This window comes from Maylandia zebra, linkage group LG2 (genome assembly GCF_041146795.1).
Source record: "Maylandia zebra isolate NMK-2024a linkage group LG2, Mzebra_GT3a, whole genome shotgun sequence".
Lineage (NCBI taxonomy): Eukaryota > Metazoa > Chordata > Actinopteri > Cichliformes > Cichlidae > Maylandia > Maylandia zebra.
Genome location: NC_135168.1, coordinates 5852100 through 5878207, shown reverse-complemented (window position 1 = coordinate 5878207; position 26108 = coordinate 5852100). Strand labels below are relative to the sequence as shown.

Below are 26108 nucleotides of genomic sequence, written 5' to 3'. Positions count from 1 at the left end.
GGCTCGGCTATGCGAGAGGAAACGCTGCCAGGTCTCTAGCAGCAAGGAGTAGGCAAGAGAAGCCATGTTCAGAAGAACAGTTCATTTTCTACAGTGTTCCATTCATGTTCAGAAGAAGGTTATAGAACTGTTAATACAGACATTTCAATCTAAACACAGCAGATATAGAAGACTGAAAGATACACACAAGTTCACTGACTAAAAATATCTTATTATTATTTTATTTATGTATTACAGATTGATTTATTTTCTTATTAATTCTTAATTTGTTTATTTATTTTTCATATTTTCTGTTAAAAAATAAAAACAAAGAGATTTGAGAAGATTGGAATTTTTTAACCATGTCTTTCTTGTGGAAAACCTAATGCAGCCCAGCCTCACCCAGACTCTGCCTGCAGCGGCCCCCAGCTAAATTGAGTTTGAGACCCCTGTCCTACACCATAAATCAGTAAGAGAGGGTACGACCTCTCTCATGGCCCCAAGTTGTGTGTGCATGCCAGAGCACTCTGGAAGGCACACAGAGTCTTTACAGACTACTAAGGATCAAACCTCTATCATCATCCAATCGATTATAAAACTAAGCATGTATGAGTAAATATTTTTAAGCATATCCCATATGGAAAAGACTAAAAACTTATATGATGAAAGTCATACTCACGAAAGTGGCCACTTTCTCATTACTTTCATATATTGTTTTAGTAAGTATCGAAAACATACAAGTTTCATTATATAATTTTTCAAGGGATCTTATATCTGTTTTCACTCTTGTATGCTTTTCATACAAGTTTCACACAAGACAGATACAAACTTTATAAGATTTATATATCTTTTCCATATGGGAAATGACAATCAACAATATAAAGCTTACAGCTGGTTTTAATAACAACATTTATTTGTTTCTCAAATGAGAAAGAGCTATCGAGAAACACTCCTAAATCTTGAGTTCTTAACTTTTCCAGTGGGCCAAATTCAACATTATCTGCTAATGCTAAATAGGCTGCCGTTATTAACTAATGCTAATTGGATGTGAATTAGCATTATGCACTAATGCTAACACTTACTTTTTAACAATGTGAGTAGCTAATGCTAACACTATTTCCCTTAACTTTATAACAATGTGAACGGCTAATGCTAACACTCTTTTCCCTAGCAATACAACATCTGAGCTGCTAATGCTGAGTAGGTCGCCATTAGCACCTACGTCTAATTAAAGGCAAATACGCATTAGAACCTAATGCTCATATCGTTTTCCTTTGCTTTATAACAATGTGAGCAGCTACTGCTAAATAGCATTAGCTAATAACAGCAGTCTAATTTAATGTAAGTTAGCCTCATTTGCATTATAACGATGTGAGGAGTTAATGCTAAGTATGCTGCCATTAGCAGCTAATTCTAATTAGGGGTGAATAATTATTACCAGCTAATGCTAATATCGTTTTCTCTTCCCTTTTAACAATGTGAGCAGCTAGTGCTGGGTAGGCTGGTGCTAGCAGCTAATACTAAAGCTAAAGCTAATTTGATGTGAATTAGCATTACATTAGTGAGGAGTTAATGCTAAGTAGACTTCCATTACAGGTAATGCTAATTTTAGGTATTTAGGAATTGGCAGCTAATGCTAATACCATATTTTCTTGCATTATAACAATATGACCAGCTAATGCTAAGTAGTTTGCCGTTATTAGCTAATACTAATTTGAAGTGAATTAGCATTATCCGCTTATGCTAACAATGTTTTTTCTTACTTTTTAACAATATGAGTAGCTAATCTGAACATTTTTTTAAATTTAATTTTAACTTTTCCCCTGCGATGTGAAGAGGTAATGCTAAATAGCACGCCATTAGTGGCTAATTCTAATTTTAGATGAAAAAGCATTAAAAGCTAATGCTAATACGATATTTTCTTGATTTATATCAATATCAGTAGCTAATGCTAGGTATGTAGCCATCATTAGCTAATGCTAATTTAGGTGAATTAGCATCATCCGCTTATGCTAACAATGTGTTTTTTTACTTTTTAACAATACGCCATTAGTGGCCAATTCTAATGTTAGATGAGAAAGCATTAACAGCTAATGCTCATACTGTTTGCTTTGTAAGAATGACAGCAGCTAATGATACGAAGTCTACCGTTGTTAACTAATGTTAATTTGATGTGAATTAGCATTATCCGATAATGGTAACTCTTTTCCCCTGCATTACAACGACGTCAGGAGTTAATGCTAAGTAGGCTGCCATTAGGGGCTAACTCTAATTAGGGGTGAACAATTATTAGCAGCTAATGCTAATACCGTTTTCTCTTTCCTTATAACAACTTGAGCAGCTAATGCTAATTTGATGTGAATTAGCATTATATTAGTGAGCAGTTATTGCTAAGTAGGCTACCATTAGCAGCTAAAGCTAATTTGAGGTGAATAAGCATTAGTAGCTAACGCTAATACCCTTTTCTCTTGTGTTATAATGATGTGAAACGTTAATATTGTTCTCAAACAACAGAATGAGAATGAAATATTGATTCTAACAGGGCCCATAAACAGTATTAGCTTAGCAGCATTAGCTTATCAGAGTTTTCATCATGGTCACATAAATCCTTAGCAGAGCAAAGTGGCCTACTTAGCAATAGCTGCTCAAGTTGTAGAAAGCAAGGGAAAACAGTAATAGCATTAGCTGCTAAATGTGCACTTGAGAACAAATTTATTGTTAATTCAGCTGTGAATGTAGAGTTTGTCATTATTTAAGCTTCCATTTCCAAATGTTAGCTGCTCCTGTCTGCCTCTTTGTCACAAACACAGACTGAAATGATTCACAGCCTTGTTTCATCCTTCTGTCACTGTGGACATACAGCATGGGAAACATACACATGGCTGACACTTTATTAGGTACACTGGTATCTATCTCAGGTACACCTGTGACCTAAATGTTCCTGCAACCAGACTCCTTGGAGACCCCTACATAAATATCCATGAACTATCCAGCTAGACTAGTGTGTCTGTCCCTGAAAATATTCCTGCATGTGTGATTGTTCATGTCTCATCTGCAGGAAACAAACAGGAAGTGAGTGAAGGACACAGGAAATGTTTCCAGCTCTTCCTCCTCTATCAGACATTCTCTCCATACCTGAGAGTGTCCAGTCTCCAGCCTGGATCCTTCAGTCCAGCCGACAGCAGCTTAATTCCTGAATCACCTGGATGATTGTAGCTCAGGTCCAGCTGTCTCAGATGGGAGGGGTTGGAGGTCAGAGCTGAGGCCAGAGAAGTACAGCCTTCCTCTGTGATCAGACAGCCTGACAGACTGCAGACACACAAAACAACAATCAATCTGTCAACAATCGTTTTCTCTTTGTCACAATAACATCTATCCATCCATACATCCATTCAATGTAACTTTATTTACAAGTGACAATACCCAACAGACAACAACAGTCATCTGAAGCTGTTTAACAGTGTAAGGTAACCGCCTCCACTGTGAGCAGCACTTGGTGATGGTGGGAAGAAGAACTCCCTTTGACACAAAGATCCTCCCAGTGAAAACAGGCTCCAGGAGGAGCATCTACCATGACTGGTTGCAGGGTGAGGGGAAAGAGAAGAACATGAACATCAAGAATGCAGCGAGTGGTAAAATAATAATAATAATAATGGATTGGATTTATATAGCGCTTTTCAAGGCACCCAAAGCGCTTTACAATGCCACTATTCAGTCACTCTCACATTCATACACTGGTGGAGGCAGCTACGGTTGTAGCCACAGCTGCCCTGGGGCAGACTGACAGAAGCGAGGCTGCCATATCGTGCCATCGGCCCCTCTGGCCAACACCAGTAGGGTAAAGCCCAAGGACACAACGACCAGGACAGAGAGCCCAGGGATCGAACCGGTGACCTTCCGGTTACAGATGCGATTCCCAACCCCCTGAGCCACGGTCGCCCTAAATAAAGATTTGACCTCAGTGTGCTCAGTGTTCCTGTCTATTCCTAACATATTCCTAACACGATAGCTGCACTTTAGAGCTCTAAAACTGGAACTGACACATAAAAATACTGAGAACACAGACTAGCAGCCACTGCATGGCCTCGAGTACGTATGTGGTGCGTTCAAAGAGCATCAGCATAGACATGGTGGGTTCAACAATATAGGACATAACAATTTCTATGGCGAAAATACTATCAATGAATGAGCCATAACATTTTAGCCATGTAAACATGTTATCAGTGGGCTTTCCAACAACTTGCATTGATCATTAAAGGATAAAATACGTGAGTCGAGGTCACTACGAGCCATGCGAGGGTCAAACATGGCAGAGAACCTTCCAGCAGCATCTTGGTTTATAATCCGCCTTTGGATCATCAGTTTAGGAGATGAAGGATCCAAGTAAAATACCAAGTTAAAAAATATGCAGCTATGGTCACTCACATGGACATCCTCCACACATACATCATGTATATTTAAACCCAGGGAGAAAACAAGATCCAGTGTGTGACCCTTTGTATGTGTGGGGCCAGAAACATGCTGCCTAAAGTTAAAAGACTCAGTGACAGTGATGAGCTCAGCAGCAGTGTTACAGGATGCTTCATCAATATGACGGCTCAAATCTCCCAACCTTCTCCAATGAAATGATGGATGTCAGAAGGTCATTAAATTCAGTTAGAAAGACCCCATCAGGTAGAATAAAATACAATAACTGGTTTTTAGAGAACTGACCATCATCTGTGACTCAAATGCAGAAAAGGAGTCCGAGGTCATCAGACTGCATGTGAATCTGTCCTGGTAAACAACAGCGAGTCCTCCACCACGTCCTAAAAGACGCGGAGTTCAGATGACGGAGCAGCCAGCCGGGCAGATTTCATTCAAGTGGACATAATCAATGTTCCCTCTAAGCTGCGCACGGGCGCAATCCGCTGACACGCTCTCTGCACACAGAGTATCTGCATTGCGCACAAAAAGATATCTAACAGGCTGTGAGGCTCCTGAACTCTCTGCCCCCCTCTCACGGACAATAACCATATCCAACTTCTTAATAGCAATGAACTGGTCTGCATTGGTGCATCATATCTTTATTCTCTTCCCCCTCCTGCCCCCCCCTCCTTCTTAAATAGATAACTATCATATCTGATATCATATCTCACAGTACAATAATATTGAATGGGTTGCATTGTTGTACTTTGTCATGTTTCTCAGGTCTTTGTCTGATTTTCTACGAACATTACTTGTCATGTTCTCATGTTGTTGCTAAGGATTGTCTTATTGCATTGGAGTCACACTGGGTTAAATATGTACACTTGGGTTTTAAGGGGTATTTATTATTTTCTTCTTTTTTTTTGGGTTGTATGGAAGCCCCAAACGCAATTTCATTGTTCTTGACAATGACAATAAATAAATAAATACTAAATACTAACCTGAATTGAAATTAAAATAAATACGTTAACAATTCTGCTTTGCAGTGTTAGTCAGTGACTGGCTGCTCCAGTATTTAGAACGATGCCGCCTTATCCCATAGTCCAGCCAATGATTCACATTCGTATATACGCAGCTAATCAACGTCGCTGACGGGCTATGACAGCGTCCTCATGTGCCGACACCGGTGTTTTGGTTGATGTAGAGTGAAGCCACGTTAATGACAACGTGATCCAGTGATCCAAGGGACCGCTCAGGGAGTTTGTGTGTTCGCTCAGACACATGAAACATTAGAGGGAACATTGGACATAATTCTTATTTTGCTGCCACGTCTCAGTCAGACACATGAAATCTAGAGACTCTTTAATAAAGAGATCGCTTAGAATAAATGATTTGTTTGTTATGGAGCGAACGTTAAGCGGGGCCAACCGAGTTGATGACGGTCGATCTGCAAAATCAACAGCTGACTGCAGCGGCACTTGAAATAAAGACAATGCAGACCTGTGGACCTGCTGGGCAGGGCAGCGACTCCAGAGCTGGGGGAAGCAATGATCGATGAGCAGACATAGCTGTTATCAATAAAAACAGTGAACGTTTGACGGACACACCGTGAGAAAAACTGCTTCTGAGCCACAGAGCCCAGGTCCCAGTCACCGGCGTAACATATTAACTAAATGTCAGGAGAGGAAGTGGACGCAGGCACCAGGATTCTCCCCACAGCCAAGAAGCTAGCCTCTGGTAGCTTCTCAGTTTCACCTGGACGTCGGCCCTCGTTCCCCTTTTCCATCTCTTGAGGGTGAAAGTCCTGCGGGTTGTGAAGAGTAGCACACCAGGGGAGGAAGAGTTTTTCTGTTCAGCTGTTACAGTAGCTCTCCACTGAATCTTTGATGTTAAACCCTTTAAGACGCTTGAACACTGCTAGCACGGCGCCCACAGAAACGCAAAGCAGGAGATGAAGCATCGCTGAATATGTTTCCAAACCAACTTCATTCTAAGCCAAAGACTAGAAAATATGGTGAAGCAAATCTGCCCTTTGGCTTCACCTGCACAGGTGCTGAGGTAGGTCCCTGCGTCGGGAGCAGCGCTGGGCTCTTCCAATCATGGACAAACAGGATCCCACATTCTTGATTTTTAGTTCACAAACACTTGTTGTAGTGACTAACTACTCCTGACATTTTGGAGATGTTTGCTCTTTATAGAGTAAAGTTACAGCGGGATACAAATAACATCAGGCTGATCCTGCCACGATTTGTTCCCTCGATTCAAATCACGGACAAACAGGATCCCACAGCTGTTTATGTTTTTGAACCCATTTTGCACAGAGAGGCATTTTTTGAAAATGTATTGACAGCAATGTTGATTAGTATTACAGAAGAAGAAAAAACAACTACCCGTGACGCCTTTGTAAATGGAGGGACAGTAACTGCGTGTGAAACCTGCAGATACTCAGAGTAACAGTATTTTGTCTCTGTCTGCCATTCTGCAATTCATCTCACATAAACAATAACGTGACGTGAAAAAAGGCGCAACCTTTGACGTTGCCAGATGAACTCTGTATTCCTCGTCCGCAAAAAAGGAGTTTTAAAAAAATCTCAGTTTTTGGTGATTTGAAACACTGTTTGGATGAAACAGCTGCGTTTTCAAAAATACCAGTGTAGGTGCGGACGTAGCGTAAAAGATTTAGTAGTTTATTTTCTTACTACCTGTAATTTATTGCAGATTACTTGTATTTGCTTAATTGTTTACTAAATGTTTGAGGTGTGAAATAAACCGCAATGGAGCAAAATATGGGCGTGTGTGGTTGGAGGATGTGTTAGTGCGTGTGCGTGCTGTTCACGCGCCGGGGGGGAGGCGAACGTTTTTCGTGTAAAACAAAGGGGGGCCCAGCAAAAAGAGTTTGGGAACCACTGCTGTAGTGCCATTTTGGGGAGCAGTTCAAGTTGCTATACATCAATACAACCGTTATAGCCCAAATTTTAATAATATGTATGCATTCAGTCCATAGTAACTACATATACATATATACATATACAGCAAAAAGTGCAATAAACTAGAACAAATTGAAAATTGTTTTGTTTTGTATTTTTACATATAGTTGTAGATGTCCGTACAAACAAACAAACAGGCAACCAACACATCACATACACACTCCAAAATAATATAATATAATATAAGCCTGAGAAAACAACCTAGATTTTTCATCAAAAAAGTACAATGTGCAATGGCAACAACACATATGGTTCAGTGTTATTAACTATGATAATAGCAGTAGGTACAAAAGACAATCTATGTCTCTTTGTCTTCACTGCAGGCACTTTATAACGACGACCTGATGGAAGCAGTTGAAAATCATTAAAGAGAGGATGATCTGCACACAACATGACAGAGGTCGCCTTCCTCAGCACCTGCCTGTTATAAAAGTCCACAAGCTGGACCTGAGACCTCCCTGAAATCTTACCAGCCACTTTAACCAGGTTGTTAAGTCTGGTCTTATTATTCAGAGACATATTACCGTGCCAAGCAATGATACAGAAAGTTAAAACAGATTCAATAAAACTTTTATAAAAAAGAGTCATCATTGCAGATGAAACATTGAAACCTCTCAACCTCCTTAAAAAGTCTTTGTTGAACCTTTTTCACTGTAGCAGCAAGATGTGACTCAAAGCACAGAGCTTTATCAAGAACAACCCCCAAATACTTATAACTGTCCACCAGTTCAATGGCTGCACATTTACCACTGTTAGCGCAGGATGAGGGGATGTCTCCCTGAAGTCAATAACCATGTCCTTGGTTTTCAAGGTGCTGATCATTAAGAAGGACTGATCACACCACGAAACAAACTCATCCACAACAGGCCCATGGGAATCCTCTTCACCATGAAGGAGGCTTACAATGACTGTGTCATCTGCGTATTTAATGAAATGCCTGTTGGCCTGTGTACTGCGACAGTCATTAGTGTACAAAATATACAGTAGAGGAGAGAGACAACAACCTTGCGGTGAGCCAGTGGAAGAGTTCAGCTGTTTGGAAAAACAGCCGTTCACTCTCACACACTGAGATCTGTCAGTTAAAAAGTTTAAAACCCAACCAACGAGATTAAGATCAAGTGTAAACTGGTTAAGAAGTTTATCAGCTAAAAGATGTGGCTGGATAGTATTAAAAGCTGAAGAAAAATCAATAAATAAGAGCTGAGCATGAGCTTTGGCGCCATCAAGATGGCGATAAAGGAAGTTCAACAGAGTGACCACTGCATCATCAACACGTCTACGAGGCCTGTATGCAAATTGTAGAGGGTCTATAAGCTTCTCTACTTGCTAACTGAGAGTCTGAACTAAAACCAGGAAGACTTATCTTATTACAGTCACTGTAACAGTGACCAGTCATGTGTTTCATGCCTGCCCAGGCCACCCTTAAGTTATTGCTACCCATCTCCGCCTCTACCTTATCCTTGTATTTTACTTTGGCTTTTTTAATTTCTGATCTGATCTCCTTCCTAATTTCTCTAACTTTCAAGATATTCCCTTCAATAAAAGCTTTTTTCCTTTCATGAATCAGCCTCATAAGACCTTTTGAAGACCATGGTTTGTTATTAGGAAAAAAATGGAGATGGTGTCAGTCGCATTCTTAGGATTCGCTTTAGGGTGGATGTAAACAATGGTGACGTTGATCTGTGGGAATTCCCTCGGCAGATAAAACGGCCTCAAAGACACAGAGAGGAGCTCAATGTCAGGCAGACACACTTGTCTACGAACGGTCACATTTTTACACCATTTCTGATTTATATACAAACACACTCCTCCTTGAGATTTCTGGGTAGCTCCGGGGTCTCGATCCAAACGTATGGGAAACCCGAAGCCATTTAGTTCCAGAGAACAATCAGGGTCAGAGTCCTTGAGCCAAGTCTCTGTGAATGCCATTAGACATGTATCCCTGTAGTCACGTAAGTGTGCAACATTCAAATGCAGTTCATCCAATTTACTCCTCAGAGACTGCACATTAGCCAGGATTATTGATGGTAAAGGAATGACTCCAAACAACCGTCAGGATTGCCAATAAAATCATGCGAAATAAAAAACCCATCTTCGTTAAAAGAAGTTCCACAAAGCACAAGCCGATGCTATAGAATTTCCTCAGGCAAAAAAAAATATATATAAAGGAATAAAAGAATGAAATAAAATAAGTTAAAACACTGACACTGACAGAGAGAGACAACCTGCTGCTCGCCACAAGAGCAGCGCCCCTCTTTCTAGTCTAGTCTAGACTGAGAATGCATCAAGACCACTCACTCACCCTTCCCTCCTGCCTCTCAGCTGCTGAAACTCACAGTTTGTTACCACGGAAGAGTCACTCCTTCATCTGAGATGAAGCCTGATAGTCTGACTGATGCAATATAACATTCAGTCTACACTTTGTTTTTGTGCAAAGATGATAAAGAGGAAATACTAATAACATAAACAAAAATAAATGTCCAATTTAGAAATCTTATTCTTTTTTGCTCTATAAAATAGTTGTTTTTATTTTTCAGTCACTCATCGTAGCAGTAGGATTTACATGAAAATAAAAACAAATTAAGTTTGAGAGAAAAAGTACATTTTTGGCACTCTCTGGGCAACTGACTCAGAGACTCAAATGATTTAAAAAAAACACGATTCATTTTGGTGAGTGACTCATTTAAACTCGATTCGGTAAAAAGAATCAAATTTACCATCACTAATACAAATCCCTTTGGAGAAAACAGCTTTAAAATATGTATTGTTAAATTCCAGATGTTTCTTTGCAAGGAAAACTCAGACACTGAAACAATACCACCAGTAACCTCCTACATATGGAAATGTGGTGTCATTAAAGACATAATAATTTCATTAATACCCAATATCCAGCAAAATATGTAATTTGAACATTTTGTTCCTAACGAAATCAAATGTATATATTGTAGAAGATTAGCCAAATTTATGTAAAATGGCCAGTACATGAATTAAAAATAAATAAATAAACAAAATCGTATGACTGTGACAAATTTTACACAGTAATTCAGTCTAATAATCCACTCAAATATAAATATAAGTTTAGCTAAAAGCTCTATAGATAAGTCAATCAATAATATAATTCACATTTTAAATGATCATATGTGTTAACGTTTGAATCCTGACCTGAGAGTTTCCACTGCACACTGTGAACTCTTTAGTCCAGCAGACAGAAGCTTCACTCCTGAATCCTGCAGGTCAGAGTTACTCAGGTCCAGCTCTCTCAGACTGGAGGACTGGGAGCTGAGGACTGAGCACAGAGCTTCACAGCTTCTCTCTGACAGGTTACAGCCACCCAGTCTGAAAAACAAAAGATAATCTATAATACTTATGTAAAGTTTGTTATTATATTACATGCCATCTTTTTATTTTTGATGAAACCTTAACATACTAAGATACAACATCATATGGATGAACTTGAATAAAATGTTTTTTTTTTAATTATATCTTTATTTGGATTGGACAAGAAAAAACCATCTGCATAGCAGTATATGAATAACATGGGAACAAAGTCCTTCCAGGTTTTAGATTAAGTCCAGGAGAGCAAATGATAAACAAAGTGATCAGCGGGTGCATATTAACCTCCACTAGCTATTACTAGGACAGTTGCTCGCATGCTCTCCCAAAGGAGATATATAGAACACATTACATGGAACTATAAACACAAACTGGGAGGGGTGCCCATGCTGCAATCATTGTGAAGAAATAAGTAAATAAACAAGCAATAGTAATAGAAGTAAATGTAAAAAACAAACAAACAAAAAACAACCAAGTAATAGTGAGATCAAGTGAAGTCAGCCCTCGTGGGGGTGATGAATTGGATCCAATTGTTCCAACTTTGGTAGAATTTGGCTTTTTGATTTCTTAACAGATATGTAAGTTTTTCCATCCTAAATATCTCTAAAATGATCCCAAACCAGTCGTCTAGGGTAGGCTGGGCTGGGCTTAACCATCTTCTAGTAATTGTTTTTTTACTTGCCACCAAGAGTAATTGCACCAACTTAATCTCACTCCTACATTCCAGAAAGGGGACCAAACCCATGTATAAAACCTTAAAATCTAAAGGTATTTGAACATTAAAGACTGCACTTAAGGAGACCTGAACGTTTTTTAACTTGGGACAGTCCCAAAAGACATGAAAATGGTTAGTAACAGTCGAGCTGCATTGTCTCCAGCATTGCATATAAGCCCCTTTGTACCTCTCCTGATATGGAGTCTTGAAGTACCTAATAATATTCTTCCAGCCATGTTCCTTCCAGCTCATAGAACTGTACATGGACCACTGGCAGTACAAAACATTTTCCCACTCCCCCACAGAAATAGCAATCCCTGATTCCCTTTCCCATTTATCCTTAGTGTATAAAGTATTATCCTTGCTGGCACTAGAGAGGGCTTTGTATAGTTTAGAAATAGATTTAGTAGGGATCATGGTTGTGGCATTTTTCAGGATGAGGAAAAAATGCGACTCAGCATCATTGAAGTTGGCATTCATGATCAATATATGATCTCAGCTGTAAGTATCTATGAAAGTTGTATTTTGTCAGGTTGTCCTGTAAGGTCTCAAATCTGAGCACAATATTTCTATGAGTAAGAGAGAGGAATGTTGTAAGGCCATAGGATATCCATGCTTTAAAAGTTACCTGGGAGCTGAGACTCATGAAGGGGACCAGATTCCATCTGTGCAGATCAGCTTTTATACTTGCAGATATTGGCTCGTAGTTTGCCTGAAAGAGCCCCGAGAGGTCCGCAGTCAAATATATTCCCAGGTACTTAATTTTCTCGTTATCCCTACGTAAAGCTACAGAAGCTGTATAATTTAAAGTCATCACCTGTGTTTTTGAAATATTGACCTTATAACCAGATAACTTCCCCAAATCACTTAAAGTAGACATCAACTCACTAAAAGACCTCTCTGGCTCCTCCAGGCAGACCAGTACATCATCGGCGAACATTACCACTTTATGTTCAACTCCTGACAATGCAACACCCCTAATGTTATGATTTTGTCTAATCGTTTGGCCAAATGTTTCTATGAATAAATCAGAGAAGTGGCGAGATTGCACAACCCTGCCTACAGCCATGTTCCAGAGCAAAGGGCTTGGAGAGATCACCATTCACCTTAATACGGGCTGAGGGTCGAGCATACAGACCTTGGATTACTCTAATAAACTTGTCGTGAAAGCCAAACTTCCCCAGAACCTTATACAGAAATACCCATCTGACCGAGTCGAAGGCTTTCTCAGCGTCCAAGCTTCCTATCATTGATTGAGTTTTGTTCTTTTGTATTTGAGCAGAGATGTGTAATATTCTCCTAATGTTGTCAGTTGTTTGTCTATAGTGAATGAAACCAGTCTGATCTAAATTGATGAGGTCAGGTAAAAACTTCTCCAGTCTACGAGCAAGAATAGAAGTAAATAGTTTGTCATCCAAGTTAAGGACACTGATTGGTCGATAGTTTCCACATTCTCGTTTATCTTTCCCCTCTTTTGGGATAATTGAAATAGTTGCCTCCCTCCAGGAGGGTGGGATTTCTCCCTCCTGTAGGATGTAGTTAAATGACTTCAGCAATGTGGGGACTAGATCTGCCCTCAGGGTGCGATACCACTGAGAACTGAACCCGTCCGGCCCAACTACCTTACCTGGTTTTAATCTGGAAAAAGCATTAATTTCTTCCGCTAAAATGGGATGTGTTAGAAGCTCATTTTTGAGAGACGGGAGTGAAGGTAATTCTAGAGAGCTAAGAAAGGCATCAGTACAATTCTCCTCCGTAGCATTGGGCTGTGAGTACAGCTCCCTAAAGAAGGTCTCAAAACATTTCTGAATGTCTTCTAATTTTGATTCCAGAATATTAGTCTTGGGGTCCTTGATTTGGTATATCGTACTTTCCTCTAGTTGTTTGCGTTATTTATTTGCCAGATATTTTGCAGATTTCCCTCCTGTCTCATAGTATTTTTGCCTCAAAAAAATTAAGTTATTTTGGGCCTCCTGGGTGTAAATATCATTAATTTCATCCTGTATTTTCCTGATATCCTGCTTCAGAGTAGGATTTGCGGTGTTTATGTCTTCCTATTCTTTCAACTTTAAATTTGCCTGTAGTTCTGCTAATTTTTGCCCTTTGATTCTCTTTAAGTGGGAGGCGATAGAAATTAATGTACCTCTCATTACCGCTTTGAGCGTATCCCAAAGAATAGCTGGAGATACCTCTCCTGTGTCATTAACATCTAGAAATTCTTTAATGTCTACCTTTAATTTGGAAACTATGGCAGGATCATTAAGGTGCGATAACAATTTCCACAGTGTGGTACATTTTTTCCTAGCCACCTGCAAAGATAGAGAGATAGGACTGTGGTCAGATAGATCTCTTGTTAATATGTCACAGTCTTTGACCCTAAACCTATCAACTTTAAACATAAAAAAGTAGTCCAGCCTTGCATACACTTTAAAGGAACCAGAGTAATGAGTGAAATTTCTGGTAGATGCGTAGCGGTCCCTCCATACATCTATTATCCCCATCTCTACCATATAGGAATTGACTTTTCTAGTAAGTGCTGTTACCTTGTTGGTTGGGGAGGAGGAGTCTAGTTTAGGGTCAAGTCTAAAGTTAAAACCCCCCCACAGACAACTATCCCCTGAGAATCCACCAATAAATCAAACCTATTCCTATAGAATAGCCAATCGCTCCCGGGGGGAGCATAAACATTTAAAATTGTGATTTCAGACCCCTCTATCCATTCTGTTATTCTAACCAATCTGCCTTCCTCGTCACAGAGTTCTTAGATATGTTCATAGTTAAGAGTACCAGAGATAAGTGTAGCCACACCCCTCTTGTGTTTGGACTTAACGGAAGAGGAGAATACATATTTAAAACCCTTTCTTTTCAATCTCAAGTGATCTACTTGGTTCATGTGTGTCTCCTGAAGTAATGCAATCTGGGCCTTCTCCTTCCTTAGTTTGGACAGTATCTTATTCATCTTAATCACGTTCAGAACCCCGTTAACATTAAAAGAGATTACTTTCACTGACTCACTTCCCATAAAGATATATTAAGTTACCACAGCGCATAAACTCAATAGCAGCAGGCAACCCCCTCTTAAAACAGTAACAAGTGAAAAAAGTTAGGAATGAACTGAAAACATTTGAACATAACTGGAGCTTGAAAGCTCCTAAGCTGGCTTCTGACAGTGGAGCACTTCCACTGACACCCTCACAACTTGAAGGGAAACCCCTTATTACCCCCTGAGTTAGGGGGCTTTCCACTGCGACGTCACTCACAGCACGAGAAGCCCCACCCATTTTAGCTCGACAGTAACCATATTTCACCATGTTGTCCATAGCTAATACATAACATTAAATTCGTTCTCTTCACGTCTGTATACTTGCAGCTTCTCTCTATATCCCGCAGCTCCTCGGATCTGACGCGGACGCCGACCACCAACTCCCCGCCACAGCGGGCATCTTTGTAGTTTTTCTCTGGGGGTTGCCGGTGGTGTAATCACCTTTACCGGCAGGCCCCGACTCGCCAGGTCAGCCGTTGCCTCCTCCACCGTGTTGTAGGTTTTCACTCCTTCTTCGAAAAAAACCTTAAGGCGCGCTGAGTAGAGGGTCCTAAACCGTACATTCTTCTCTTTTAGGACCTTTCGTGCCTCTGCATACTCCTTCCTCAAAGCCATGATCTCAGGGGGGTAATCGTGGTCGAGGTTGATCTTGCTGGAATTCAGCATAAAACCTTTCTTTTGCCAAGCGAGCCTCAGCACTTCTTCTTTAACAGTGAAGCACAGGAATTTTACCAGGATCGATCTGGGTTGGGAGCCGTCCGGAGGGAGTAATGATAACACTCTGTGTGCTCTCTGAATTTGTAACGGTGTTGATGGTGGGATGGCGAGATTCTCCCGGAGTAGCTTCTCCACAAAGTGGGCCATAGATGGAGCTCCCGATTCTTCTCCCTCCGGCACCCTGTACAGTCTGAGCGACTCCCTCCTCGAGTAAGCCTCCAGTGATGTTAGTTTTGTTTGAAACTTTTCCTGCATGCTTTCTTCCATTTGCGCAACATCTCTAAAGTTAGAAATATCCTGTCTCAGAGTGACGCTGAAAAACTAGTTCATGCATTTATTACTTCCAGGCTGGACTATTGTAATTCGTTATTATCAGGATGTCCAAAAAACTCCCTGAAAAGCCTTCAGTTAATCCAAAATGCTGCAGCAAGAGTCCTGACAGGGACTAGAAAGAGAGAGCAGATTTCTCCTGTATTGGCTTCCCTTCATTGGCTTCCTGTTAAATCCAGAATTGAATTCAAAATCCTGCTCCTCACATACAAGATCTTAAATAATCAGGCCCCATCTTATCTTAATGACCTTGTAGTACCATATCACCCCATTAGAGCACTTCGCTCTCACACTGCAGGCCTACTTGTTGTTCCTAGAGTATTTGAAAGTAGAATGGGAGGCAGAGCCTTCAGTTTTCAGGCCCCTCTTCTGTGGAACCAGCTTCCAGTTTGGATTCAGGAGACAGACACTATCTATACTTTTAAGATTAATCTCATATTTCCATTAAAAGTGTTGAATTTGACTGTTTGATGTTCTTTATGATCTCTGGCACCAGTTCATCTGTAGGCTGAGCTCAATCCATCCATTTAGTGAAATTATGTTTAAAGGTCTCCTTGTTTTCTGAGCGTGCACAGATCCTGAAGCAGAAAGCCTGGGTTAACAGAGAAATGATCATCACTGTGATGATGCTCATCATCTCTGACTGGGATTTGAGGTTTTGTCAAAGCAGCAAAGAAAGCCTGGCTATGTTGGACTGGGTGTGGAAGCAGCTCCCAGTTTGAGTTCAGGAGACAGACACCCTCTCTACTTTGAAGATCAGCTTCAAACTTTCCTTTTTGCTAAAGCATATAGTTAGGGCTGGATCAGGTGACCCTGAATCCTCCCTTAGTTATGCTGCAATAGACGTAGGCTGCCGGGGATTCCCATGATGCATTGAGTTTTTCCTTTCCAGTCACCTTTGTCACTCACTATGTGTTAACAGACCTCTCTGCATTGAATCATAATATGTTATGTGTTATTAACCTCTGTCTCTCTTCCACAGCATGTCTTTTATCCTGTCTTCCTTCTCTCACTCCAACCAATCACAGCAAATGGCCCCGCCCCTCCCTGAGCCTGGTTCTGCCAGAGGTTTCTTCCTGTTAAAAGGGAGTTTTTCCTTCCCACTGTCGCCAAAGTGCTTGTTCATAGGGGGTCATATGATTGTTGGGTTTTTCTCTGTATCTATGAAGTGCCTTGAGGTGACTTTTGTTGTGATTTGGCGCTATATAAATAACATTGAATTGCATTGTTAGTATCTCAGACAAAATCTCGTCTGTGTTCTGGAGCTTATCTTTGTGTTCTGCAACCCTGGTTTCCACATCATTAAGCCGCGCATTGGCTTTATCCAACTCACCCCTTATTTCCACCAGTTGCGCTTTCGTGTCTTTTCGAAATTCTTTCACCTCTTTCCCAACGCCTCTCAGTTCTTTCAGTATCAGCGTCAAACTTGCTGGGTCAACCTCATCTTCTGTCCCAGAATCCTCGCGGCTAGGAGTGGGAGAGTGGCCTCGGCTAGCCCCATAGGGGCTAACGTTAGCCCCTTCTGTTAGCTGCACATTGCCATCTTCCACGTTTTCAAACGTTAACTTCTTAGCTATTTTGTTCTTTCTGGACATCATTTAAACCCCTTTTTCCTCTTTATGTGCACTTAGATAGTGTATTAATTTACTTGGGGCAGTTTTAATAAGTTTCAGTCGAGAGCTCTCGTACTAGGTGTCCATCCCCACGAGCGCCGGAACCGGAAGCCTTGAATAAAATGTTTAATTGGTTCATTTAAAAAAAACAAAATGTCAATTGATCTGACCTCAGAGTATTTAGTTTACAGTTTAAACTTTGTAGTCCAGCAGACAGAATCTTCACTCCTGAATCCTGCACATTTTTGATACTCAGGTCCAGCTCTGTCAGAGTAGAGGACTGAGAGCTGAGCATTGAGGACACAGCTTCACAGTTTTCCGCTAGAAGTTCACAGACGTTGAGTCTGAAAATGAAAACATGAACAAAGACTGATGTTAAAGTGTAATCAGGGTGCAATAACTAATCTTATATTTTAAGAATCCTTGTTGTTTTATGCTGAGCAGATGTGGTACGAAACAACAGTAAATTGATCAAGTTTACCTCTACTGTTTAAATTGCTGGATTTATTTTCTCAGTTAAAAACAAAACAAAACAAACAAACAAAAGAAAAAAGAATACAAATCGGTCAGACCTCAGAATATTCAGTTTGGCGTGTGGACTCTCCACTGCAGCAGACAGAAGCTTTACTGCTGAAGCCTTCAGGCTGTCGGTACTCAAGTCCAGCTCTCTCAGACTACAGGACTGGGAGCTGACCACTGACAACAAATATGTACAGTCTTCCTCAAACAGGTTACAGCTGCTCAGCCTGAAAAAAATAACAAGAACAACAAAACAATAATATTTATTATCAAATAAAATCTCTTTATATGTTGAATCTAAGTAATCAAATGTGTACAAATGAGTACACTACAATGCACAATTAAATAAAAAATGTTCAAGAATTTAAGTGTAACAGAAGAAAAATATTTCAAATTAAACACAATTATTCCAATGTATGTAAATGGAAACCAGTGAAGACCAGGTTGATTTAGTGACAGTAGTTCAGTGTCTGCTGGCACAGGCCTGTGAGTACTGCAGTATTACACTTACTGCAGTACTGCTGGTCACTTTATTAATTCTAATATGTGTGATTACTGTAAATGTAGTTATAAATAATGTATCACATCCTGGACTCTCATTTCATTTTCTGTCTAAAAGCTGCTTTGGCTCATTCCCCTTTAAAGCCCCGCTCTCCCTAACTTTATTTTGATTGGATGATTTCATAAAGCACGCTGAAAGGCAGTAGCCAGTTATCATGAGCTCCATCTCCTCAACCTTCTGGTTTAGAAATTATAAGAAACTGTATACCTCATAAAAACCCGTCTTGATCCATGCTCAATCATCCAGGTTAGTAAATCCCAAAAGTTGATTCTGTTCATCTGGACGTAGCGCTTTCAGTAGGAGAAACATTTCGTCACTCATCCAGGTGACTTCGTCAGTCTCAGCTGACTTCTGGTTTCCAACCCTATAAAAAGTACATTTGCATAATGACTGAAACCAGCCCACTGAAGGAACAATAAGGCTGGGAGGTCAGTTCCTTGACCATTAGGTTTGAGTCATTATGCAGATGTACTCTTTATAAGATTGGGGAAAGCTGCAGTCAGCTGAGCCTGAAGAAGTCATCTTGATGAGTGACAAAATGTTTCTCCCGCTGAGAGCGCTACGTCCAGATGAACAGAATCAAACTTTGGGGGCTCATAAAATCATGATTAGAAATCTTCTCAGATGTATTTTTACATTTTAGATCCACAGCAACAAAGTTCACAGCAGGATGTCTCTGTTCAGTAATTATTATGCCCATTACCTGCAAACTGTGAGGTACGCAGGTAATGTCAGGTAAACACTAGCTGTCTGAAACTGTTCCTGTTAAATGTGTGTATAAAGGAAATAAGCTGAAATACAGAGACTGGGTGGATCTGTGCTTTGACTTTGACACCAAAAATTTCTTCCTGTTAAAAGGGAGTTTTTCCTTCCCACTGTCGCCAAAGTGTTTGCTCATAGGGGGTCATATGATTGTTGGGTTTTTCTCTGTATCTATTACTGTACGATCTACTGTACAATATAAAGCGCATTGAGGTGACTGTTGTGATTTGGCGCTATATAAATAAAATTGAATTGAATTGAATTACATCCCATTTCAGGTACCTAGAACCTGAACCTTCTCTGGAAACCTGGGACGCTGGCGGGTTTCTCTTGCTTACCTATCTGCTCATCCTCTTTCTTTCTGCTCGCATGATGATTTCCTGGTTGAGTTTGTAAAGACTTTTGCTCAGGACCTTCTTGCTGTGCGGCAACAGTGCTAACCACCGTCCGCTGTATGTTTTTCAGTCATTAAATCAAACCATGAAAGATCAGCTTGCTTCTCGTGATGAACCTGTCTGTTTTCGATTCCACACCAGGGTCTGCCCACTGGAAAGTTCAGGGATAAGGGTGGAGGATACTCACACAAACATAAAAACCCAGATTGCAACTCCAACTCTCTGTTCTAGTTAACCAGACCTTTCAGGCTCTTGTTCAATCAGAACCTCATGGAGTCTGAGTTAGCGAGACAGTTAAACATCCCTCTATGCCCCCTTAATCCGCCCATTCCCACTAAGTCATTAAATAACCGAGTGTCCCCTCACATAACTCAGCGCACAGAGCCTGTCTCCCCTGGCAATCACAAGAAAACACTTACCTTTTTTGCTTTTCATGCACCTCACAAACCACTCATACTCAGGTTTCCTTGGCTAGAATTACATAACCCCCACTTAGACTGGTCAGGTCAGAGGGTAATCAGTTAGAGTCTGTTCTGTCATTCAAATTGCCTTGTTTCTGCCCGTCCACCGGAACCTGTGGAACCATCAACCAACACTGAGACTGTTTTAGATCTCTCCTCTGTCCCCACCAAATGTCATGATCTTCAGGAAGTATTTAGCAAAAGTAAAGCGCTTTCACTGCCACCTCACAAACCACAGGACAGCACCATAGAACTACTCTCTGGCTCCACCCGGCCTTCTAGCTGGCTGTATAACCTGCTTAGACCTGAGTGTGCGGCTATGGAAAAGTACATTAAGGAATCCCTCGGTGCAGGCATAATCCAACGATTGTCATCTCAAGTTGGAACTTCTTTTTTGTGGGGAAAAAGGATGGCTCTCTCTGGCCATGCATTTACTACAGGGGCCTCAGTGATATTACCATCAAGAATAAGTACCTATTACCTCATTAGCTCTGCTTTCAGGCCATTTCACAGCGCCACTGGGTTTACAAAACCCCACATCCGCAACGCTTACCACTTTTTCCAGATCAATCAGGGAGACAAGTGGAAGACTGTTTTAAACATGCCATTGGGGGACTACGAGTATTTGGTCATGCCGCCTGGGTTAACTAATGCTCCCGCAATGTTTCAAGATTAGTTAACGATGTCCTCCGGGAATTCCTTGACAGGTTCGTATTGGTGTATCTGGATGATATCCTCATTTTTCCCAAAACCTGCGAGGAACATCAGTCTCATGTCCATGCTATTTTTCCAAGGTTTGCTGGAGAATAAACCTTATGTCAAAGCAAAAAAGTGTGAATTCCATTCCTCATCAATAACTTTTTTCAGTTACATTTTGGCACGGGGGCAGGTGAAGACGGATCTGGCAAATGTGAAAGCTTTAACAGAGTGGCCTACCCCTTGTACCCATTGTAGATTCAAGAAGCATCTCCAATGGGTTTTGGGAATAGCAAATTTTTATAGACTGTTCATTTTCAACTATAGTCAGGTAGCTGCACCACTCAAGTCTCAGCATGCATCTGGTCCCCCAAAGCTGAAACTGCATTCACCAAACTTAAGTATCTGTTCACCACGGCACCTTTTTGGTTCACCCTGATCACAGTTATCATTGCAAAGGTGGACACATCAGAAATTGGAGAAGGGAGAGGTAAATGATGCCAAGTGAAAGAGAATGCTTTGGGGGGGGGGGGGGGGGGGGGGGGGGGGGGGGTCATGCTGCTGTCATGGTCTGTGTGAGCGGCGGTGGTTTCCCACTAGACTCTGGTTTCTGCCTTTGGGTGAAGCCTGGTCAGCCTGTCCACTGTCCACACCTGACAGTAATCTACTAGGCTGAATATAACATCAGCACTCCCAATAACTCTGCTAACCTCCTAATCCTCGGATCATCTACTCACCCTTGCAGTTCAGTCACGTTTTCCTGGATGCTGGTCTTCTTGATTCACTCACAGCCACATTAATGCCTTTCGTCTCTTAGACTTACTGGACCACTTTGCCTGGATTCAAAGCTAACAAGTACTCACCCAGACCTCACCACCTGCCTTCCCCAAGTTGCTTTCCAATTACTGACAAGTAAATGGTAAATGGACTGATTCTTATATAGCATTTTTCTACTCTCACGGAGTACTCACAGCGCTCTATACAACATGCCACATCCACCCAATCACACCCATTCTCACAAACACTTTATCTGAACTTAGTGCTTTCTAAGTACATTCACACGCATTCATACTCTGATGGATGCATCGGAGAGCAAGTTGGGGTTAGTATCTTGCCCAAGGATACTTGACATGCAGACTGGAGGAGCCAGGGATCGAACCACCAACCTTCTGATCAGTAGGTCAGATCAGACCAGCTTTACCTCCTGAGCTACAGAAACCCCAAATAAGACATTGAAGATAACCTCGTTCACTTACTGTAACCTCCACCAGTGATCTTTCTGATGCTGCTCTACCTCTGTTACAGTGACTCAGATTACCATCAACCAAGACCCATTTCCGGAAACCTACCACAGAGCCCACTTCATGCTCACAGCTTCAAGTGCTTGACTTCCGCCATAGTTCACAGTTCATGTTAAAAAATTCCAAGTGTCAAGTTCCTGTGTGTAAATAAAGCCTTCACGTCTAGTAATATTCAGTTCCTTCACCTTTGTCTGTATTTTGGGTTCACCATGTTGTTCTGGCCACACCGAGGTAACAGATTTATATTTGAAAAACAGAGAGACATGGGGGATTGCAATAAAGATGAGACACAAACCAGACCTTAAAATAAGAACATCTGAAAACGATGTAGGTGCAGTCTGGTAGCTCAAGTATTTGCTTTAAAAAACAGAGCTAGACTCCTGGTTGTTGGAGACAAGTGAACAACTTGAGGATAATAAACCTGTCAGAGGGGCTGAAGGATCAGAGCTCATGTTCTTATAGGCTGGATCTGGATTGTGCTTTGATTCGAGTTGAAGACAAAAATATTTCAGAAATGCTGACATGTCCTGCTGGAGAGAAATATTTAAAGTATCATGACTATTTTAGTGACTATTTTTTAATTTTTCTAAAGTGGTAGTGTTCTTTGAACTGAGCACCTCTGATTTATTTCCCATGATTTTAAGAATGAAGCGATGAGTTCATGTTTACTTACAGAGCTTTGTTGGAGGCTTTGACCACTGGCAGCAGCCTCAGAAGAGCCTCCTCTGAAGCAGAGTATTTCTTCAGGTCAAACACATCCAGATCTTCTTCTGATGACAGTAAGATGAAGACCAGAGCTGACCACTGAGCAGGAGACAGTTCATCTGTGGAGAGACTTCCTGATCTCAGGGACTGTTGGATCTCCTCCACTAGAGAACGATCATTCAGTTCATTCAGACAGTGGATCAGATTGATGCTTTTCTCTGCAGACAGATTCTCATTGAGCTTCTTCTTGATGTACTGGACTGTTTTCTTATTGGTCTGTGAGCTACTTCCTGTCTGTGTCAGCAGACCTCGTAGGAGAGTCTGATTGGTCTGCAGGGAAAGACCCAGGAGGAAGCGGAGGAACAAGTCCAGGTGTCCATTTGGACTCTGTAAGGCCTTGTCCACAGCATTCTGGTAGAAGTGTTTCTCTGCAGATTCTCTTGTTTCAGACTTCTTGGAGGTTGTCTGTTGTTCTTCCAGCAGATTGAGTCCAGAGTTGATGAAGGTCAGATGGACATGAAGAGCAGCCAGAAACTCCTGAACACTCAGATGGATGAAGCAGAACACCTTGTCCTGGTACAGTCCACTTTCCTCTTTAAAGATCTGTGTGAACACTCCTGAGTACACTGAGGCTGCTCTGATATCGATGCCACACTCTGTCAGGTCTGATTCATAGAAGATCAGGTTTCCTTTCTGCAGCTGATCAAAAGCCAGTTTTCCCAGAGACTCAATCATCTTCTTGCTCTCTGGACTCCAGTGTGGATCTGTTGCAGGTCCTCCATCATACTTGACCTTCTTCACTTTGGCCTGAACCACCAGGAAGTGGATGTACATTTCAGTCAGGGTCTTGGGCAGTTGTCCTCCCTCTCTGGTTTCCAGGACACGCTCCAGAACTGTAGTAGTGATCCAGCAGAAGACTGGGATGTGGCACATGATGTGGAGGCTTCGAGCTTTCTTGATGTGGGAGATGATCCTGCTGGCCTGCTCCTCATCTCTGAATCGGTTCCTGAAGTACTCCTCCTTCTGTGGGTCAGTGAACCCCCTGACCTCTGTCACCCTGTGAACATACTCAGGGGGGATCTGGTCTGCTGCTGCAGGTCGTGTGGTTATCCAGACGTGAGCAGAGGGAAGAAGATTCCCCCTGATCAGGCTTGTGAGAAGTACATCAACTGTGGTGGGCATCGTAACATCAGTCACAGTTTTGTGGAAGTCCAGAGGAAGTCGACACTCATCCAGACCATCAAAGATGAACACAACCTGGAAGTCTTCAAAGCTGCAGATTCCTGCTTCTTTGGTTTCAGTAAAGAAGCGATGAACAAGTCCCACCAAGCTGAACTTTTCCTCTTTCAGCACATTCAGCTCTTTGAAAGTGAATGGAAATATGAACTGGATGTCCTGGTTGGCTTTGTCTTCAGCCCAGTCCAGGCTGTATTTCTGTGTTAAGACTGTTTTCCCAATGCCAGCCACTCCCTTTGTCAGCACTATTCTGATCAGGTCCTGTCTTTTGGGTGAGTCTTTAAAGATGTCTTCTTGTCTGATTGTTGTTTCTGGTCTGTGTGGTTTCCTGGATGCTGTTTCAATCTGTCTGACCTCATGTTCATCATTGACCTCTGCAGTCCCTCCCTCTGTGATGTAGAGCTCTGTGTAGATCTGATTCAGGAGGGTTGGGTTTCCTGCTATAGCGATGCCCTCAAACACACACTGGAACTTCTTCTTTAAGAGAGACTTGAGTTTAGGCTGACACTTCTGAAGAGCATCTGAATCAAAAAAAGGAAAAAAAGAAGGAAAAATACAAATCTGGTCTGAAGGAGCTATCTGACGTACTTTGTCCTTTGTTGAGCCTATCATACGTTTTAGTTTTTAATATACTTATTCTACCAGAAAACCAGAAAAAAGGGGCTACAGGAATTCCTAAATGTAATTCCTGAAAACAGCCACATTAAATGTTTTGAACCTACACATCTGTATTGCTTTGCAGCTTTTCATATGTACCTGATGCCAACATGTGCAGGCTAAACAGGTTTCTGCTTTCTGTGCCTCTTCTCCAAACTTTGTCACCAAAAATAACAACACTGCTATGTTATTTAAATAAGCATCTGAGAGAGATTCAGTAATTCACATTTAATTCTTGTCGTAAATTACAATGGCGAAAGATAATGTAAACCCTTTCTGGCCACACTAAACATGTTCCTTCTCGTTTGGCTCTTGGCGAAGGCAGTCGCACTTTTCTCCTCTTCTCCTTCCCCTTATCTTCCCTGCTTAGCCTCTTGTGTCTTTGTCTTGTCTCATGTGTATTTCACTTCCCTGGAACACTCTCTCACAATCTGTGTCTAAAAACCTAAAAGAGAATTATGGATTTGATCAACTGGTCTCTGAATGCTATTGACACCCTTTTCTCAACGAGTTGTCTGGGCTCGGGAGAGCCCGAGTGCCCTGGAGGGACTTTCCCTGCCGGATACACGATGGACGAATGGCAGACATGGAGGATCGTGTGCCTGGCGGGACTGTCGATCGAGGACGCTGAAGATATCTACCTATTCGGAACCATGATAACAGGGTTCTTGCTGATCGGAGCTGGCTTGGCCCTGGTTTATCGGAGAATTAAGAAAGCGGAACCGGCTGTTCAAACCCCCACAAGGCTGCCCGCTGGGATTGAAAGGATGGGACGAGGTGCGGCTTCTCAGAAAGGGCTCAGTGAATGCAGCAGGTTAAGAGCTTGGAGGCGCTAACGGCTGCAGTGAAGGCTCAGAATAACACCTCTGAGTGTATATTGGATTACATCAAGGAAGAATCCACTCGGAACAACACCTTGGGGCGGAAGCTGGATTACATCGCGGATCAGTTGGCTGCGGTCGTGAAGTCTCAGAATCTGCTCTGTGAGCAAAAGCCTGAAAAGACCACAGAATTGAAGGTAAATAACATAATTGAGAGGCTCGCAGCTATCCAGCGGGAGATTGAGAGACCAGTGTCGGTGTCGGAGTGTTAAAAACAGCTTGAAATTCTCATGAGTTGTTTGTAAAAGAAAAATCACAAATCATATAATGCGGCTACCCCTTCGGCGCCAGCTGTGGGCTCAAGGCCTGAGCTGAACAAAAACTCCCTGATAACGACTGTGTTGAGTCTGTTCCTTCCCATTCCATGCAAGGCCACCTGGGTTGGCTGGTAGACTGTTTACTTAGCCTGATAGGGCGGAGGACACTGTCTCAGCTGAACTATGGACACGCACACACATACATTTACACTGATAAGCACTCACACATCCCCCCTCCCCTTCCAATGCCTTCGATGCTTGTTGCCTCCTGGGAACACGAGGCGGGTCTGGGCCCACGCCGGAGAGTCGGCGCAGTGGCAGGATGGCTGCTGTGTTGCCTGGGATTACTCCTTATCCCCTAACCAACCTTGTTGTTGGTCACGTGCTCTATAATGTTGTACTGTGGACATTTATGTGCTTTCTGTGCAGAGGAGTTTTTTTGTTTCCTGTTCTCATGCTGTCCTCTATAGCCCAGCATGAGCAGAGGTCTCTTTTTTCCCCTTGTACTTTCCCATTGTAGTGTAGATTTCAGTGTTTTTTCTATAATGCAAC

The 26108-nt window shown here is 41.8% G+C and overlaps 1 protein-coding gene and 1 long non-coding RNA gene across 2 annotated transcripts in view; both read right to left on the bottom strand.

Moving 5' to 3' along the window:
* Positions 1-1913: 1913 nt before the first annotated feature.
* The window catches only part of LOC112432367 (protein NLRC3-like), a 201510-nt gene continuing 177315 nt past the window's right edge, over positions 1914-26108 (bottom strand). Inside the window, exon 12 of the mRNA XM_076888514.1 lies at positions 1914-3288. Within this exon, the coding sequence (XP_076744629.1) occupies positions 3096-3288 (193 nt within the window). The 3' untranslated portion in view covers positions 1914-3095. The remainder of the gene's footprint in view (positions 3289-26108) is intronic.
* On the bottom strand, positions 10411-17851 carry LOC143420402 (uncharacterized). The gene is made up of 3 exons (XR_013100213.1): positions 17697-17851; positions 17295-17468; positions 10411-10709 (listed from the first exon to the last, which is right to left on the bottom strand). It is a non-coding gene; the product is annotated as an uncharacterized LOC143420402 (long non-coding RNA).